Source organism: Calidris pugnax, unplaced genomic scaffold (genome assembly GCF_001431845.1).
Source record: "Calidris pugnax isolate Ruff unplaced genomic scaffold, ASM143184v1 scaffold95, whole genome shotgun sequence".
Lineage (NCBI taxonomy): Eukaryota > Metazoa > Chordata > Aves > Charadriiformes > Scolopacidae > Calidris > Calidris pugnax.
The window spans coordinates 6,736,103-6,755,427 of NW_015090885.1; the positions used below are offsets into that span (position 1 = coordinate 6,736,103).

General features: G+C 39.1%; 1 protein-coding gene across 8 annotated transcripts in view; it reads left to right on the forward strand.

The window, feature by feature from the left end:
* The window catches only part of POU2F1 (POU class 2 homeobox 1), a 51,566-nt gene that overhangs the window by 25,931 nt on the left and 6,310 nt on the right, over positions 1–19,325 (forward strand). For 6 of the 8 annotated variants that reach the window (XM_014947310.1, XM_014947311.1, XM_014947312.1 and 3 more), the window contains 9 exons: positions 2,812–2,906; positions 5,199–5,372; positions 9,103–9,244; positions 11,414–11,559; positions 12,407–12,586; positions 15,148–15,253; positions 15,682–16,027; positions 16,829–16,917; positions 18,147–18,721. In XM_014947310.1, coding sequence (XP_014802796.1) covers positions 2,812–2,906; positions 5,199–5,372; positions 9,103–9,244; positions 11,414–11,559; positions 12,407–12,586; positions 15,148–15,253; positions 15,682–16,027; positions 16,829–16,917; positions 18,147–18,457 — 1,589 coding nt within the window. In that variant the 3' untranslated portion in view covers positions 18,458–18,721. Of the gene's footprint in view, positions 1–2,811; positions 2,907–5,198; positions 5,373–9,102; positions 9,245–11,413; positions 11,560–12,406; positions 12,587–15,147; positions 15,254–15,681; positions 16,028–16,828; positions 16,918–18,146; positions 19,047–19,325 lie in introns of those variants that run through there. The other 2 variants (XM_014947314.1, XM_014947313.1) reach the window with 2 other exon arrangements.

The window sequence follows — 19,325 nt, forward strand, 5'->3', positions numbered from 1 at the left end:
CTGCACAGAGTTATTCCAGCCCCCGTGCAGGATGTTTCATTTTCCTGCATTGATCTTCATGAGGTCCTGTTTGTCCAGCCTGTCTAGACTCTGACTTCTGGCCTGTTGAACACTCTCTCTGTATTTGGTATTGTCCACAAACTTGCTGAGAATGTTCTGTCCCATAATAATAAAGATATTAAACAGTATTGATGCCAGTATGAGTCCCTAAGGAAACAGCAGAGTTTGAAACACCAGCATCTCAGCAGTTGTCCAAAAGGTGCAGTTTTGGACTTAACACTATGTGCCCTGTAAGTGAAGTCACTGAAGTTATCTTGGACTGAAGTGGGGACCGGTAGTTTCTTCTCAGGAAAAAAAGTGAAAGTGAAGCTTAGACTACTACAGGTCATGTCTGAACAGAGCAAAACTGCAGCTGCAAACCCATGGAAGCCAACAAGAGTCAAAAGAGTATGCACAGCAACTTTCTGAAAAGACTGCAAGTGGAAGAGATTTGTACTTTGCCAAAACAGTTCAACTCTTTTCCCTATTCCCTGATCATTACTTCAGTCAGCAGCAGGTTGTTCTTTCTCTAGTTCTGCCCTAGAAGTCTTGTTATCAGTATTTTAAATAGGATAACATGATGGAAAAACGGACTAGATTAAACATGTTCAGAATAATTTATACTGTTCTTCAGTGATAATTACTTCAGAACGTATGAGTGAGAATAAAATGAGGAAGAGTGTAAATCATCTTGTGCTCTTCTGCAAATGTGTTATTGCCAGAAAAATATCCCCTGGGATTTCTTTGAGGACAAAAAAATCACAAAAGGACAGTCCTAATTACTCCGATTACAGTCATAAGATGAGTCAGTGACTTGTGATTGATGGTGTTACCAGTAGATTAGAGGTCAAATGTGGTCACTGTCAGCTGCCTATTTTTTGTCTCATTGTTAGTCAGCCTCCCTATAGTGTTGGTGTGAAGTCTTGCCCCTTTCTATTTCAAGTTGTCAGTTAAAATTCACTGTCACTAAATGAAGGTCAAAACCTCTTCACTTAGAGGTGACTGTTCGCTAATTAATATTTAGATCTGGGCAGCTGAAATCATCTTGTAAGTGAACAAATATTTGCATTGTAAAATGCACTGTGTAACTGTAGTGGGTAGCTGTCTTGGAAGTTCTTTAGGCTGATCCATTCCCTTGCTGTGGCTTTTCAAAAACACAGCTGGAACATGTTGATTATGTGGTGCAAAGCAAATTTACATAGTTGTCTATGCTGTGCTATTATGTTGCATAAGCAGCTGGCTTTATTCTGTAGGTCTTAAGCATTTTGATAGCAACACATTCTATTTAAAATACATACTCAACACTTCACAAAAAAAAAAAAAGTGACAGTAATATTATTGTCAGAAGACAAATTCTTCTGTAGTTGGTATCCCTCATTGAGGATTTTTGCCCTTCCTGCCCATGGCAGTCCTTCTCTTCATGTCTCCTATGGCCTTAACCTGGCATAAACTATTCAGTTTCTCACTCAGTATTTATCAAGTATTAAATTCCTGTGCCCCATACCTGTATTCTGTAGCTGGTCACGAGTGATGTGTTGTGATTGATTGGCCAGATGATGAGCCAGAACAGACCTCATCGAACTCAAATTACAGAATTTAAGTGGTACTTACTTGGTATTCTGTCCTCTGAGTGGGCATAGAGTCTGTCTGTTGTCATGCCTTCATCCCCCCTGATTCTAGGAAGCTGGTATACTGAAGATGCCTATTAAGTGTAGGTTTAATTAATCAGGTTCTTAAATTATTATAGGGGAAGATGGTAGTTGTAGCCAGGAGCTACCTAATAAGTAACAGCAATATTTTTCACAATAAAATTGAGGGGCTTGACTAACTGTAGGTATCTTTTTATTAAGATTCTTACCCCTTAAAAATGTATAAATTTTAATATTGGAAGTGCAAAAAACCCCCAAACAATCAGATATACTTACATCCATAGATTTTAACTAGAAGCTATGTCTCAATTTCCTGAAAGATATAATAAATCGTAGAATTAGCAGACAGTAACAAAATTTATGTTTAGAATAACAGCATATTGTGTGTATTGGTTGCATCAGTCCCAACTGTTCCTTAACGTTGTCACCTTTTCATAACAGCAGGGGGTTTCATGTGTACAGTGTAATGTTTATTTGATTTGTGCAGTTTAAGCAGTGTTCAGTATCTTACCTAAGCTTTAAGTTCTGATTCCTTGTCCAAAAGATTCCTTTATTTCCTCCAGGAAGAGGTTATCTGAGCTTGTTTTGTCTTCTGGTGTGGTCTGCCTAAGTTTGCCAGAGAAAGTTGCCTTCTCGTTAGGCAGCTGGCAGGGGTTTAGTACAGAAGAGTGATCAAGGAGCCAAATCTATGGTTTTGGTCAGTATTCAGTTGTTGGAATTGATCTGATTAGCATTCAGTTGTTTATTTTTATATGGCTCCCTAATTCTTGGTCAGCTTTTGGTTACAGGAAGAGGTTCACCTGAATCTGCAAGCTAAAAGGGGCAATAAACGATTCCTGCACACAGCACTGGGCTAACTAGATCTTTGCAAACTCCTTCTGCAGAGACGACCAGTACAGACTTCTGTCTTTTACCTTTCTGTCACCATATATACTTCAGGAAAATGCAAGGGAATTTTGGACTGAAACGTCCAAAGTCTGAAGTTATCTATGCAGGGATGAAATGAAGGCTTTTATCTCAGTTTTTTTTCAACTTTCATTATTTGTCAAGAGCCTTGTTTCATCTCATGTCATGTTTTAGTCTTTTTAAATGACAAACCAAACCCACCCTTTTCTCTCTCCAGGTCTCCTGCAAGCGCAGAATCTCTTAACGCAACTACCTCAGCAAAGCCAAGCCAACCTCCTGCAGTCTCAGCCAAGCATCACCCTTGCCTCGCAGGTCAGGCTTATTTCTACAATTCATGAGTTGCTTTGAGGGGATTGAAACTGTTTCAAGTGAATGGACCCTTTGTATTAGTTACTGGAGTAGATGTTGTAGCTATAATAGTGAGTTTGTCTTTCTAGATAGATTCAGTGTAGAGCTGAAGTATCAGTAACTTCAGTTTTATAGTTTCCATCCGAAAATGCATCTTTTTATGCATTTAACATTCTAAATTTTTATCTGAAAATTTTCTTGACTGATATCTTGAGGTAATGTCACTAGAGCATCATTTGATTTCTTGTAAGGCTTTCTTGGACAGTCTCCGAAATTGTGAAATTCAGAGGAGCAAGGTGTGAGCTACCTAAAAAGCTTGAAAAGAGGATGACTTAACAAGTATCTTTTTTTCTGAAGATTGCGGGGGTAATCTGTCTTTACTGTAGCCTGCTTGTTTTGCTATTATTGCTAAGTCATTGCCAGTCTTATTAGTTACCTTCTGTGAAAGCGAATAGAGTGTTAGAAATGCATTAAAATATTCTGTTAGATATATGTTAAAATATTAAAGCTCTATGATTAAGCTTTCAGACCGTAAGAAAAGCAATTTTAAGCTTGCACATGCCTGCAAATTTAATTCTGCTTCACTCTGGGTTTTACTGTGCAGTTTAGTTGCATGACTGCATGCTGTTTCTCAAATACCATGTAATATACAGTATCTTCCTGCCAACTTGGTTACATACAAGAATTTTTTATCCTGTAGTAAGATGCCTGAGACTATCAGAGTCTTAGAAAACTATATTTTCTATTACACCACCTATAGTATTTTTCATGCACCATGTGGAAAATGGCATTTGTCTCACCTCTGTAGTTCATACCTCAGTTAGCAGCATAACTCCCTACTAAAGATTATACTTGGACTTAAAAAGGTATCAAAACTGCAAAGGGAAGATAAATTATATAAAGGGGGTGAAGTCAGTAAAGATATACTGCAGTAATTACCCACTATGTTTAATGTAAATTAAAAATATATTAAAAATCTTTATAGTTTGAGACATATCTGCAATCCTAGAAAGATCATATATGATCACATTATTTCTCAGGTAATGGAATTATAGATCCTGACCTCCCTCTACCATCTGCTGTGCACTGGAAAATGCTGCACTAACCCAGGAGAAAAATAACATGAGGAGCTACGTAAAGACTCAGCTATATGTAGGCCATGCCTTTTAGAGCAGCTGTTTCTGGACCTTTGCATAGATTTTGCATAGTACTGTAGTGTTGCATAGACTTGAGGCTGTTCGTATTTGCCCAGAAGGAGTCTATAGTTTCAGAACTGGGCATAGAACATAAAAGCATGACATCACCTTTGCTTAACTGCCTTAGCTGAAATTAATAGAATTTAACTAGAGTAAATTCTGTATCTCAGTTCATCTATGGCATGTAAGAAGGTAGAGTTATGCACTCAAAACACGTTTCCAATTATCCTGTTGCACATAAAGCTTGAACTGTGCAATACCAGGTCTTAGTATATTTTGTTCACCTGTGAATATTTTCCATGATGCTCAGGTTTTTCAGCAAAATGCTCTAATATACCAGTGCTAAGGAATAGTGAACCTCATGTGGACTTCTGGAAAATTAACCTTTCATATAGAAGAAAAATGTGACCAAAAAGAAATTATTTTCTGCAGGTTGCCTTTGCGTAATTTCTTATATCACTAGTACATTAATTCTTAGTGTTGCAGGCATCAACAGAAGGGTTAGAGGTAGATCTAGTTTTTTCTTGCTGGAGGAGTTGAGTCAGTCACAAGAGATGGCATTATAGGAAAAGTGCCATGTTTGCTGCACCTGTATGTGCTCACTGTTCCAAGATTAAATAGGAGGCTTGAATCTTTTGGGCTGATCACAATCTGCCACCTCACACAAGCAGTAAATTCAATTTTAAAATGATTAAAAGGGGATGAATGCCAAGCTGTCTATAAATGATAGAACTATATCAAGTAAGAGTGTTCAGCCTTTCTTTGAGCAGCTTCTATAGCTAGTGAAAGTTGTTGGTTATCTGCTGTATTGAATATCTCTTACTTTTCTTTAATTGGTTCTGACAGAGCCTTTTAAAGGCTGTCATACTAATACAGTTTTCTGGATTGTGATTACTCATTCTTGAGAGGAATGTAAATAAATTGGAGGAACTTCCAGATTGCTGGAAATGTCAAATTCGTGGATCTTTCTCACAGAAACCCCACATACCTTTTTTGAATTTAATTTTTGCTGATTATTCTTTTAAGCCTGATTTTCATTTTTTCCTTGCTATCTTAACAGCCAGCAACCCCAACACGCACAATAGCAGCGACCCCCATTCAGCCACTTCCACAGAGCCAGTCAACACCAAAGCGAATCGACACTCCCAGCTTGGAGGAGCCCAGTGACCTTGAGGAGCTTGAGCAGTTTGCCAAGACTTTCAAACAAAGACGGATCAAACTTGGATTCACTCAGGTGAGACTGCGTACCTTAGTGCCTGCCAGTGTGGAATCTGAGGTCTCATCTTTCAAGTCTGGAGGGAGACTACAATTCCACCTTTTCCTAGGAGAACCTTCTTAAATAGGGTTATGCTCTGGCCTTTATGTAGGGGATTTCTAAGAAATAACAGAAAAAGCCATACATCCATCTTACTTCCCTGTTGGTTTTAAAGCATAGCCATTTTCCCAGCAGGTACGTGCATTTACCAGCTCCAGATGTCATTGCATGTGCACTATTCATTCTATAGGATGTCAAATGAATGGGACAAAGGACTTGAAAGCTGCCTTCAGAAGTACAAAGTTCTAAAAATCACACAGCACAATTAACTGCTCTGTGTGTTTAAAAAGTATATCACAACTGTGGAGTTGCATTGGATGTCAAAGGGGTTTTATCTCTCAAGTATATTTTCCTATTAAACATCAATGATTTCTGTATTTAATGCTTTTGCTGAGGTTCCTAAACAAAACCTGAAAGGACTGTCACCTTTGAAGTTCTCTCCTTACAGAGGTGAACTGGAGTTGTGGTTTGTTTTGGTTTGCTTAAAAGATCAGAAATATCCATAGAGCAGAAGAAAAGTAATCTTGAACATAGTGAAAGTGGTTGAATGAGGAGTACAATTAAAAGTACAAAGTCCATTTATATCTTCTGTTACTCTGTTGAAGGGAAATGGTTCTTGGATCCAAAAGTTCTTTCTTATTAATATCAAAATTATTTTTTTTTCCCCTGCAAAATTAAAATATCTGTCCAGGTAAACAATTAACTTTGGCAGGAGTCTGTGGTAAGCATAGGCATACTTTTGCTAGAAGAAATAGCATGCAAAAATCAAAGTAGGTATTTAAAAGTCTGAGCTCGGAGCAGTCAATCCAACATATGTGATTTGTTCCCCCCCTCTGGACTAAGTAAATCTATCTAGCTGAAAGTATGTGCTGAAGTCAGATTTATTTTTCTGGCAAAGTCCTAAATGTTTGAAAAATCAGGGTTCATAATGAAAGTTCCTGGCAGCATCTTAATTATAACTCAAGAACAGAATGTTCTTAGTAAAATGAAGTGCGTTTTGCTGGCGTGTGTGCCTCCTTCCCTCCCCTCTTTCCACTAGAGGGAGGCACAGAAATACAAGTGATGGACATACACAAAAACTAGAATACAGCACAACAGAATAGAATAAAATACAATAGCTTCCCTATAGCCTGACTGAGGAGGTTCATGTAGATCTTTAGTTACTATGCTTAATCTGCCCTGCTGTGAGATGATTATAAAGGCTCAACGAGACTTTTTAAGTTACAGGTTAACCCTTCTTTATTGACCCTGTTGTGAATTTTTATGGTAAGGAAAAATGAACACAACTGCTCGGGCTTACATTTCAGTATTTGCTTTTGAGCTTAAAAAAGTGGATCTTGAGAAAGTAATAAAATTGCATTTGATCATTCCTATCCTACTCTGAGTTTGTATAATTAGGCAGTTCTGATAACTTCTAGCTAATTGCATAAATGGATGATAATTAGGGAGCCCTATTACTTTGGTTTCCTATAGTTGGATAAATAGCCTTTCAGTGGATAAAAGAAATTTATTTCCAGTGGTACTGTAAGCTTTTTCAGACTCACGCCACCCCTGCCTTTCAAGAATAATTGTAAGATTTAGTTTGCATTGCAAACTAATCACTACTGCATTCTGTCTCGTGAACAATATAACATGTTTTGAATTTCAGGAGTTCTGTCTCTTCTGCCACCCTGAAAAGTGGGTGATGGATTTAAATCCTTTTGTTTAATTGTTTTCCTTAAAAATGTCTCTGTCTTTGACATGTAGAGACACAATGGGCATACTGCATCTTAGCATTATTGCAGGTATGTGACTAATCGGTCAGTACAGATCCAAGCTTTGTGAGCGAACATTTTAGACAATGTTATTTTTATTTTATAAAAGGTATTACCTCTGCTAGTCTGTCTGAGCTTCTTAACAGACCAGTACACACAACAATGATGTACCTTATAATCAGTTTCAGTTCAGCACCGGAGCTACAGAGTAGATTAGATGTGTATACGGTGCCTTTATCCTCTGTTCCATCCATCCTTTCAGTAGCCCATTCCAATATATAAAATTCTCATCCCAGTATGTAAATTCCTTTGCCTACAGCTGAAATGCTGCCATCTTTTGGCATTGAAAACTATTGAAAAGAAATGGTTAACTATTCATTTTAAATCAGATGGCAAATGTTAGTAAGAACAACATAAATACCAGAATTAAATTTAGCTGGGGGACTGGAGCAAATTTCATAACTCTTTCCTGCCAAGACATAAATCAACTTATCTCTAAAGTGGTTTACATAGCCAGGTTTTCTTCTTCATAAACCCATTTTACTTCTCTTGGAATGATTTATGAGTTTTAAAATGCACAGAATCCTGGCATATGGGTAGAGGTATAAATGTGAGTTCCCACATGTTTCCTCTGATTGAAGGGCTTACAAACCAATTGTTCTGGTCCTCTTCTAGGAAGGAAATTGTTTTCTTTACGCAACCTGCACAATTTACTAAGCTTACCAAAGGTTGCTTTCTTCCTCGCTTGGATGTGGCCACTCTGCATGCTATTAATATACTTGTATCAAGATGTGGTTGTGGATCTGACCTAAAAGGAAGGAAAGCAAGCTTTACGCACAGTCCAACTAACCCACTTGCAATTAAACTCCACTAACTATGCTCAAGCTTTTCAATTTCTTCTTCTAGACTTTTCGTACTTTTTTGTGTTAAAAAATAAAAATTTAAATTAAACTACTTTAGACCAAATTGCATACTTAAAAAATAATTTTTTCAAAGGGGAGGATCTTCCAGCTTTAAAGCAAAACAATAAAACATTATGGTGTTTTTAATGACCACCAATCAATCAAGAGTGGATTGATTTTTAAATTTTTTTAATAAGACTTTCCAAGTGTGAACTACATAGATGTATATATGTGCATATATATATCAGGATAAGCAGAATGTATGATAGCTAGCAAAAAGTGAGTTTTGAAAGGCAATAACAGATGTAAAGAGATGATCATCTGTCTGTAAATCTCGTGGATGGCTTTTTGGCAGATGGGTAATGGTAGTGAAAACTACAGTTAATCACTATTTGAAATGGTTCAACTTCTTGTCCGCTTTGAAATGTGTATCTGTGGGGAGAAGTTTGGTTTGAACCGCAGAAGATACTAAAAATTCAGATAAGAATATTTTTGCATCTATTTAAATGTGATATATGTTTGCAGACGTCTTTTCCAGAGTGTTTTCAAGGGACTTCAAGAGAGTTTTTTCAAGAGTATTGAGAACATGAATTCACTGCATTTCTGCTAATTTGAACATTTCTTCTTCAATGTGAAATACACAGATAGTTAAATCTGCTCCTAAAGAGAGTTTGGCCTCTACTTATTTTAAAGAACTATGAAAAAAATTACAAGTTTAATATTTAGTGAAATGTTCTGCTCAGTGATAATGCTAAGATGACAAAAGCATTCAGAGATTTCCTGGAAAGAGTTACATGGTTAAGCTGACTAAGGTTTGACATTTCTTTATGATTATTTGCTTTAGCATGAATCTTGGTAGCGCTGAGCAAGTTTCTGTGAAAATGAAATCCCACGCAGCAGTGGAGTCATTGAGAGAACACAAGAATGTGACAGGATTCCTTGCTTTGGAAGTGCCTATGTTAGTGAATCCCTTTTTTCTCTTTCTTTGTCCAGGGTGATGTTGGGCTCGCTATGGGCAAACTCTATGGAAATGACTTCAGCCAAACTACCATCTCTCGCTTTGAAGCCTTGAACCTCAGCTTTAAGAACATGTGCAAGTTAAAGCCACTTCTGGAAAAGTGGCTCAATGATGCAGGTGAATGAGTCTGTGTATTTCTTCACCAGCCTACCAAAATCAGTAGGATTCTGAAAAAAACTGAAGAACTGCTTCGTTTGTGCCCTTACGGTTTTATGAAGCTACCAATCTTTGTAACTATCCATGGGAAAAATAAAGGTGTAGGAATAAGGGTCCATACTTCCCTCTGCATGTGCCTGTGCACATCCGATATTGTTCCAATGTGAACTTTCAGAATTGTGTCTTGCAGACAGCTGAATAATTGCATGGGGTGAGGTATAATACGTGTCATGGTTTTCCTTCTTCATGTATGTTAATGCATATAGCTTCTAATCCTCTTCTAGCTTTCTTTTTCAGATGTATAGTAGAGAGAGGGTTGCATGGTTTGTTATTTCAGTAGGCAGAGCTTATTGCACTCATCCCCTCCCACACCCCTCTGTACGTTCTTTTCATTTCTCTCCAAGGGTCTGTATAAACACCCTCTTTCTCCCCATAGGAAGAGTTTTTGTGGGTTAGGTTTTGCTTTTTCCTTCCAGAATTTTTTTTTCCTGGGATGTAAGTTATTCATGACGCCAGTGTTGATAGTGTTGCTTTCCACCCCACCTCCCTCCCCCGCCAGCAAAAGAAGTTTGGATGGTGGAGCTAGGTGTTAGCATAGAAAGTATTTAAGAGTGCTTGTCAGCCAGTTTTTTCTTCCAAGTATACAATTGTACATAGTATAAAACTGATAGATGTGCTAAACAGATGGCAGGGATGGTGTGTGCTGTCCTATTTTTACCAAAATGAAGAGAGTTTTATGCTGGTCCCTACAGTTATTCTCTGAATTTTGAAAGTAATTGGATGCAGTATTGAAAATTTGTCCTTCATTGAAACAAGGGAGTATCATTCTCTTTTTCTGACAGGGGATATCTTTAGGTAATTTAGACCTGTGTTAGAAAACAGAGATCTACACACTGAATGCTCTAGTCCACAGGCCAGTGGTCCCCAAACCTTCCAGCAACACTGGATTAGTCCAGTGCTGCAAGGAATGTCATAGTTTGCTTTCCCTGCTAACCTGAAGAAATACTTGGATCTGTTAAGTTAAGGGCTATAAACAGTGTCACGGTCCTTCACAGCCTGAAAGTTGGGAACCATCGTCTTTGGCTCTGATTCAGTGTCATAAAAAACTTTGGAAGAAAGATTTGGATAACTTTAAAGGCTACTTTTAGGTAAAAGCAGGCAGGGGAAGAATACCGATGATCCCTTCTGTTACATTACATCGGAGTGTTGGAGAATTTATTGTTTCAGAACTCAGCTTATTCTGTGGGGTTTTGAGGATGGAGAGGGATTTCAGCACGTTTATGGGTGCCATTACTGAAAAAATAACCATAATAAAAAAATCTAGAAAACAATGAATTGAATGTACTTGCCCATTTGAGCCAACCCAAATGATCTTAGGCATTGTGAACTTTGACACCGCCTTATTACCCACAAACCTCAGTGCAGTGAGGGCTCTCCAGCCATAATTAATCATTTTGTTTAAATTCCTTGATGGAACCTCCCTGTTGGTTATTTTGCACTTTCTGCTACAAAGCGGGGTTTAAGCGTGTTCTCTCTTTGCTATTCTGTGGAGCCCAAAAGACAGGATATGGGGTTGACAGCTAGAGACCTAGTGAAGCTGAGGAGGAGGAGCTGATAACTGTGTAGGCTGTTAGGTAGAACTGCATAGCACTGAGTATCTGCTAAGATCTCCAAAGAAGAGGTTGAACACTGAAGCTGACTATGGACTTCCTCTAGGGTATTGTAGAGTGGGTAAAAGAAATTTCAGGCTGCTCAGATTTTTACATAGTTGACTGTGAGATATGCCTGTGGCTCATGGTTATCAATTACTGCTTTTTTTTTCTTTTTTTTTCTTTAAACTGTGACTTGCAGTGAATGAGTATGGGGTGGAATGAGGTAAGGGGAGACCAACTTTATATAGGTATGATGATACTGTGGTAGCATACAGGAGCAGGGAGCGCCCTCTAGGCTTACTTTTAAATTTCAAGTGTAATTTACAAGTACAATGATTAATCCACGTGATCTTCAGAAATCTATATATCTGAGATACAGAGTCAGTTTTAACATACCTTGCACAGGTAAAGAACATTTGCGTTAGACTGCACTGCATTCAAATAAAATCTCCTGATTTATGTTACTTTATTTTTTCAGAAAACCTCTCATCTGATTCAACTCTCTCCAGCCCAAGTGCCCTGAATTCTCAAGGGCAAGGGATTGAAGGCTTGAACCGTAGGAGGAAGAAACGCACCAGCATAGAGACCAACATACGTGTGGCCTTAGAGAAGAGTTTCCTGGAGGTCAGTGATCCTGTTGCTCTGCTCAGCCTATACAGAAATGAAGAAACTTAGTTTTACAGTCGTATCTGTTAGAGTGAAGCCATTACTGTGCTATTTAGGAAACTGCTTGTACTAAACAAGTTGAACACAAAGGCTGTGCCAAGAAGCACGCATCAACATCTACTTCCCTTTAAAAAAAAAAACAAAAAACAACAACAACAGAACAAAACCAAGACGACAACAAAACCCCTCAAAAACCCCTCATTGATTCTTGCTATTCACTGACTTCGTGATTTTGTGTTCCAAGATACTGAGTCACAGATCTAAGCTTGATGTTCTGCACATCAAAGAGAAGAAAAAAAAGATTACCCTTTCTGAGGATGGATAAATGGGGTGACGGTCTAAACATATATAATGTGACGTTTTTAGCTGGCCTTATGTTACTCTTGTTAGGTACTTTGTGCAGCTGTATGTGCAGATAGCCTCTGTAAGTACCCAGTTCAGTCTAGACAACTTGGGGTTCATTTGGCCATTGCTATAGTTAATCTGTCCTATTCCTTTTTGAGAGATGCTGAAAGAAAGATTTCCTTATCAAAGTCTAGAATTCCCTGAAGGATTAACTCACAAGTCAGATTCCTTCTCTCAAAAAGAAGCACGTGGGCTTAGTCTTCATCACCCCTCTCACACAGCTTACTGTTGGTAGAAATGTTCCTGTAACTAGGAAGATGGAGGGCTATCTCTATTGTACCACTGACAGATTCTGCATATAAATGGCCCATCCAGATTTCTGCCTAGTGAAGCAAAAGCCGTAATGTAAAACTTCAGAAGGTAATTTCACAGCTTTTCAAGTACTGTTTCCTTTTCTCAGAACCAAAAGCCTACCTCGGATGAGATCACCATGATAGCTGACCAGCTAAACATGGAGAAGGAGGTGATCCGCGTTTGGTTCTGTAACCGGCGCCAGAAGGAGAAAAGGATCAACCCACCCAGCAGTGGTGGAACCAGCAGCTCGCCCATCAAAGCAATTTTCCCTTGCCCAACCTCACTGGTAAGAATCAAGAACCTTGTTGACAGAAATCACTGGAAGAGGTAGTTCTGTGATCACTGTGGAAGTAGCACATGGTACACCTTTGTGCAGCAGACTTGTTCTCAAAAATTTGCGTTTTCTGGCATTCTAAATATCCTACTTGCATACTACTGTCTGAGAGGGATAATGCTTACAAACCAGGCACTGGTTGGGCCTTCCGTTTGAGTGTTTTATTTAGTCAGTTCATGAGTAAATGTTCTGACTAGCAAATTTGCAGTTGGAGTTATTGCTGTGAACATATTCCAGATAGTAGCTCCAGTTTGTATCTGGACTTTCTGTCTTGCTCAAACTCTTTTTGTAAAATAATAGTAATAAAAAAATGCGTAACAGCTTTACTCCTCCCTTTTTATTTTGTCTGCTGTGATAAGCAGTTGAGCTGCAGTAAAACGTGTCATTTGGAGACTTAAGTCACACAAATCCAATGATACTGTTGTCACTTTTAGTTAGGAATGATTTATACAAAAAAAAGACGTGGAACAAAGGAACAATTTAGCTAATATTCATGTAATTAATTTCCCACACTTGTATTTGCCTCAGGTAAACACAAACTTCATGAAAATAAGAGTAACAAAACACATGCATCAAGGTTCCTTCAGCTCCTTTGCTACCAATGTCCGTGGAGGTCTGTTTTCATAAATAGAAACAGTAGCTATTAGATTTCATAGTAGCTATGCTAATAGGAATGTGGTGGAATTTATGTAGCCTGTAGCTGTCCTTTTGTAGTATTTATTCCACCCTCATCACTGTAGTAGCTAATATCTTCCAATACTTCATTAAACCATTAATTTTGGTGACGTGTCATTCTTTCCGTGTCTCAGGATGTGTGCATGCAGCCTTTTGTTTCACGGGAAGGGATGTGTTAAATGTACTTAGTGGGGTTTTTTTCTCCCAAATGGAAAGCAAGGTTGCATGCCTTGCTACCAAAGCAAGATTTATGACTGTGTGTTTTAGTAACCATGTGAGTTTACTCAGACTGCAACTTAAGAAAGTTTTCCTACATAAATTTCCCATTTATTATAAACTGCCATTGTATGTAAGAAATTGAGGTGTTAACCACAGTCTCCATTGTTTCAGTGATGTTTCACTAAGCATTTCCAGTCATAGTAAGCTTCTCTTAAGACTGACTGTGGTACCACTAAAATGGATGTTCCAGCCCTGCAGCCCCCAGCCTTCACTGGCTGTCTGTTTTGTTGATTCCTTATGGGCTTGGTTTAGTAGTTCGACTGTGAATTAGCCATGTGAAGAGCAATGATGAATTTTCGCTATGGCTAGATAACCAATCTTGTAGCCTGGCTGCACAAGGGCTAGGGCTCTGAAGCAGGATTGGAGAGGAAGGCTCCTTTTGATGGCAGCCTTCTTTTGCACTGGCTGAAGTCAGTCATTGTAACCACTTGGGTTATGTGACCTATTCTAGGTCATTCACTGGCCTCAAATGTGGATTGTGACCTTGGCCTTACCTGTTCAGTGCATAGATGACAGATACAATGTCTGGGTTGCATTAGTGGGAAGTGTACTGTGTATCTAGCTCTTCTTTATTTCACACGCTGTTTGAGATGGGCAGAAAGCTTTTAGATTTGTCCCAGTAGCCCCAGTCTTGTTTAAAATGCACAAAGCATTTAACTTCCTATAAGAGGATATGCAGCACGAGAGAGATTTCTCTGATAATGAACTTAAGGTAAGAGAGTGGAAAGGAGGAAGGTTTTAGCCTGTATCCTTGGCTATGTTCTCTTGGGCAATTCTAAAGGACTCATTTCTCTCATTGATGTATAACAGCCTTCAAATGTTACTGTTGGACACCATTTCTTGTCCATAAAAAGTCCTTTCTCTTCTTCTATGTAATTTTTCCTCATAAGCTAGTTCTTCCAGTCTTCAATCTTTGGTGTTTTTTATCTGTAAAGTCTTCAGTTTATTGTAGCTTTCTTGTAATAAGCTGTCCACAAGTAAAATTAGCTAATGTCTTTTCAGTGTTTTAAAGTTCAGAGACCCTTCCTCTGGCACAAGGAAACTTATCAAAGTAGAGTGTATAGTTTGGCTGAGTAAAAGCAAAATGTTATTCTGTTTATCAATGTAAACACATTACCCTAAATGCCTTTGGTAATGCTGGAACATTGAAATAATTTTATCAGAGAAAGAAATTTGGAGCTCAAAAGATGTTTAAACAAGAAAAAAAACCCATGCAGAAAGAATATATTTTGTAATTCTTTCTGTAAGACTGTTAAAACAAGGTGCTGTCTTTGAGGGGAGGCAGAGAGGGAGGGCTAACTTGCACTCTCGAGACTGTATGGGTGTAATGGATCTCCCTTCAAATACTGAATGATTAAGAATAAAGATTCTGCTGGTAATTGGAGAAGGTAACTAGGATTCCACTGAATCCTAAAGTAATGGAATTACAAAAAAGTTAGTTTCTATGCAGTTTTCCCTGCTAACTTCCTCAGCTGATGATGGGAAGAAATCCAAGTCTAGTAGATAACTCTTTTTGTCTTTTAACAGATGAGCAGTTGTATTCTTTTTTTGACCTCCAGGTGGCAACCACGCCAAGCCTTGTGACTAGCAGTGCAGCTACAACCCTGACTGTCAATCCTGTGCTCCCTCTGACCAGTCCTGCTGTAACTAGTCTGTCAGTCACAGGTAAGGCTCATTTCTTTTACCCCACATTAACCTCTACCATTTCTCCGTTTTAACCTCTTCAAAAGGTCATTCAGCATTGGTCACTGGTATCCCAGGATTTTCTTGTCATTTTTCCTTGTTACTCCACTAGGAAACTTCAGTCTTTGTGACCATTCAATTGACTTTTCTGGGGGTAACATCACAGGTGATGCTGAAATGAAATATGCTATAATCCATTGCTAGCTTCTAGAGCTCCTCAGCCTCCTGTTGGAAAGTGTCATTTCATTGTAGTCTGAGCTTCTCATTTGGACTCTTGGTGCTTCTTGGTCCTACAGAAATGTGTGTGTGTCTCCCTTTCAGTTGGATGTGCAGTTCAGTACAGGTAGGTAGTAGTTTCTGTGCAGTCATATCTGTGTTTTATACTGACCTAACCAGAATCAATCTTCTAGGCACAACAGAAACCACCTCCAACAACACGGCAACAGTGATTTCAACAGCACCTCCAGCTTCTTCAGCAGTGACATCACCCTCCCTGAGTCCTTCCCCTTCTGCCTCAGCCTCCAATTCAGAGGCATCCAGTGCCAGTGAGACCAGCACAACACAGACAACCTCCGCTCCCTTGTCCTCCCCTCTTGGGACCAGCCAGGTGATGGTAACGGCATCAGGGTTGCAAACAGCGGCAGCAGCTGCGTTACAAGGAGCTGCACAGTTGCCTGCGAATGCGAGTCTTGCTGCCATGGCTGCTGCAGCAGGACTAAACCCAGGCTTGATGGCATCCTCGCAGTTTGCAGCTGGGTAAGTATGAATTTTTCACATGCTTTTAGGTGAGATGACAGAAGAGGGCAGGAGAATCTTTGGGATAAATTGCTTTTATGTATTGTTATTTTCTGGTAGCTCACTTGGTGATTCTAGGGTCATTTATCTCAAGTTCTGAAGGTTTACTTGTAGATGGTAACTGGCCAGTCCCATCAACATACACAAATGTTGTTTTCATTTAATGGATGTGTTGCGGCAATGTTGTTATTTGATAAGTCATCCATCCCACTGCAGAGCTTGGCTTAAGAGCTGCAACTTACCAGTAGATCATAGAATTTGTTCTACTAATTGTAAAATGGAGAGCTAACCTAAACCCACTTCATAACTCTATTCATTTGTCCTTCATGAGCAAGAAGCTGTAAAAGATGCATGATGATGTATTGTTGCAGTCTTTGTTTTAAAAATTTTGCTCTGAGAGGTGACTCTTTGTTTCTTCAATTCCTCTTGATTTACATCTTTCTTGCCTGAATTTGGAAGATGATGGTAGCTCTCTAACAAGTGGCAGTTTCTCCAAAATATTTTACAAGAATATTTTGCAGCATGTTGTACAGTGCAACATACTTCAGGCATGTCACTACGCAACTGAAAGGCAACATCTACTCAAGGCATCATGAAGGAAAAACTAAATGAAACTAAAATTAGCCCTTAATCTCTGGTCTTTCCTCTCTCTCCCTGTTTTTTAAATATGATGGTGTACTTCTGACAATGGCAACCTTTTCTTAAAAGTAACATTTCTTCCTTTTGCCTTTGTTTCTTCTTCCATGATCGTGCTTCCTGCAGAGGTGCCTTACTCAGCCTCAATCCAGGGACATTAGGTGGTGCTCTCAGCCCGGCCCTGATGAGCAACAGTACACTGGCAACTATTCAAGGTCAGTAGTGTTCCTTTTAATGTATCTTGGTTGTACTGCTTCGGTTTACCTGCTTTGTTTTTCTCTACCAAAAAGTAACAGTGACTCCTCAGCACTGGACATAAATGTTACACAAATAATCATTTTATAAAATTTACAAATACATGTTATGTATCACAGAGGGAAGAGCAGGTACAACTTCAGAAAGGGGATTAGAAATGTCTATGGTCTTGTAGGGATTTACAGGAGGCATTTAAGATACTGAATGTGATCTGGAATTTATTTCGTCATCCTTCCTCTATTGGCATGTATCTTCAGCAGGTTAGAGATTTACTTTTTATAGCTCTTCCAACATAAGCTTGAGCGGAGTTGCACTGTTTTGATGTCTATTAGGAGGGTAGTTCTGAGCAAGACTTGAGCCTGAACTCTTGTCCTCATATATATTAAAAAAGAACCTATAACGACCTAAAGTCCTTATGTAGAGCTGTAAATACATAAATCCTTATACAGAGATGTAAAGATTTATTTTGGAAGTGCCAAGCAGCCAGAAGTTTCCACTGACTTCAGCAAGAATTATTCTCTTAGTTTGTCTCTCATAGTTTGTCATCTGTAAAAACTAGATGGTGCAAGTGCCTAAAGAGCTAGCTAACCTAGGTATTCAAATATCCTCCCAACTAGCTTAACAAATCTTGTTTCCAGAGTACAAGAAAGAACCATTTTGTAAAGTATCACAGATAAATTTAGGAGATATAATCTAAGGCAGACTGAACCCTGTAGACCAGTGAGAATAAGTTGTAACAGTAGTTGTTGGTCAACATTTAAAATGTTACACTTAAGCTTACATGGCCTTCTTTATCCTGCGATGGTTGTCATTTCATCTGAGCGCTCGTCTGAATCCTTTCCAGTACAGGTTGTGAGAACATACAGATTTTCTGTGGCAGGAAACATAGACCAGTATTGCAGTAAAGATCTGAAGAAAGGCATGATTGAATTAGCTTAGGAGCGGATGACAGAGGCATTTTAGTATCTACACTATTATCTAGTAGCCTAGACTATAGACTAGTATCTATTTAGTGGCCTTGTCCACTCTTCATTAAGAGTTGCTCTTTTAAAAAATAACCCGTGATGAGGTGACTGTCATTAGTGGTGTAGAGAAAGGACAATGCAGCGACCAGTTGCTTTTGGGCACGTTTTGCATTGTTGCTTACTGCTAATGTTATCTCCTCCCTGCCCAATTTTCCTTCTTTTAGCTCTTGCATCTGGTGGCTCTCTTCCAATAACATCACTGGATGCAACTGGAAACTTGGTGTTTGCCAATGCCGGAGGTACTCCTAACATCGTAACTGCCCCTCTGTTCCTGAACCCTCAGAACCTTTCTCTGCTCACCAGCAACCCGGTTAGCTTGGTCTCTGCAGCTGCAGCCTCCGCAGGGGCCTCTGGACCAGTCGCCAGCCTTCACGCCACCTCCACCTCAGCCGAGTCCATCCAGAACTCTCTCCTCACGGTGGCTTCTGCGAGCGGGGCCACGTCCACCACCACTACTGCCTCCAAGGCACAGTGAGCCGGGCTGAGCTGTGCTGCCAGCAGCCTGTTTCACTGTGCGGCGGGATTGGCTGCCAGCGGGGTTTATAAACTGAAAATGTGATGGGCATCCTCTCGCCGTGTTGCTGGGGACAAGGGAGAGAAGGAAAAATATAAAAAAACAAAAGCAAAACAGGAAGGATTTAAAGCTGGGACAGACATTTGCCTAATTTTATAATAAACACTGTCTTTTCAGGATCGCTTCATGGATCGGAGAACTTTCTAACCAAAAATGTAAAAAAAACAAAAAACAAAAAAACAAAAAACCACAAAAAAAGTGAAAGGACTACTTATCATTTCCAGCAGTCACAATGACAAGTTAAGGTGGGTTATCAACTCAAACATAGGAAGGGGATTTCTTCTTTCTTTTGGTCGAAATATCTTTCTTTTTTAATTATCATTTTATAGGTCTGTTGTACAGGCCATTATGTCATACAAGGTGTTTATAATCGTATCAATCGTGTTGGGGGTTCCTTTCTTAACTGGTACAATTTAGGCAGGCCTGTATTACTGGTGTATCTCTATTATTATTATTATGATTATTATTATTATTATTTTTATATATATAGTTTGGACGCGTTTGTCTTTTGCTCCTGGATTATTTTCAGCGAGCTCCCACATCATGGGGGGAGGGCGGGAGGGTGGAGAGGAAGAATGGAGCACAAATAGACTTTGTCCTAACCTTCTGGGAACGTTCTGAACAGTTTCCTCATCCTTGAATTTGTCTAATGGTTACTTGGAGGGATCAGAAGAATTTATGTTCATCGTTTGTGCAGGAAGCTCAGTGTAGCAGCAGAGATCATTGTGTGCAAACTTCCAGGCTGGTCTATGCTTTTTAAGCAGAGGTA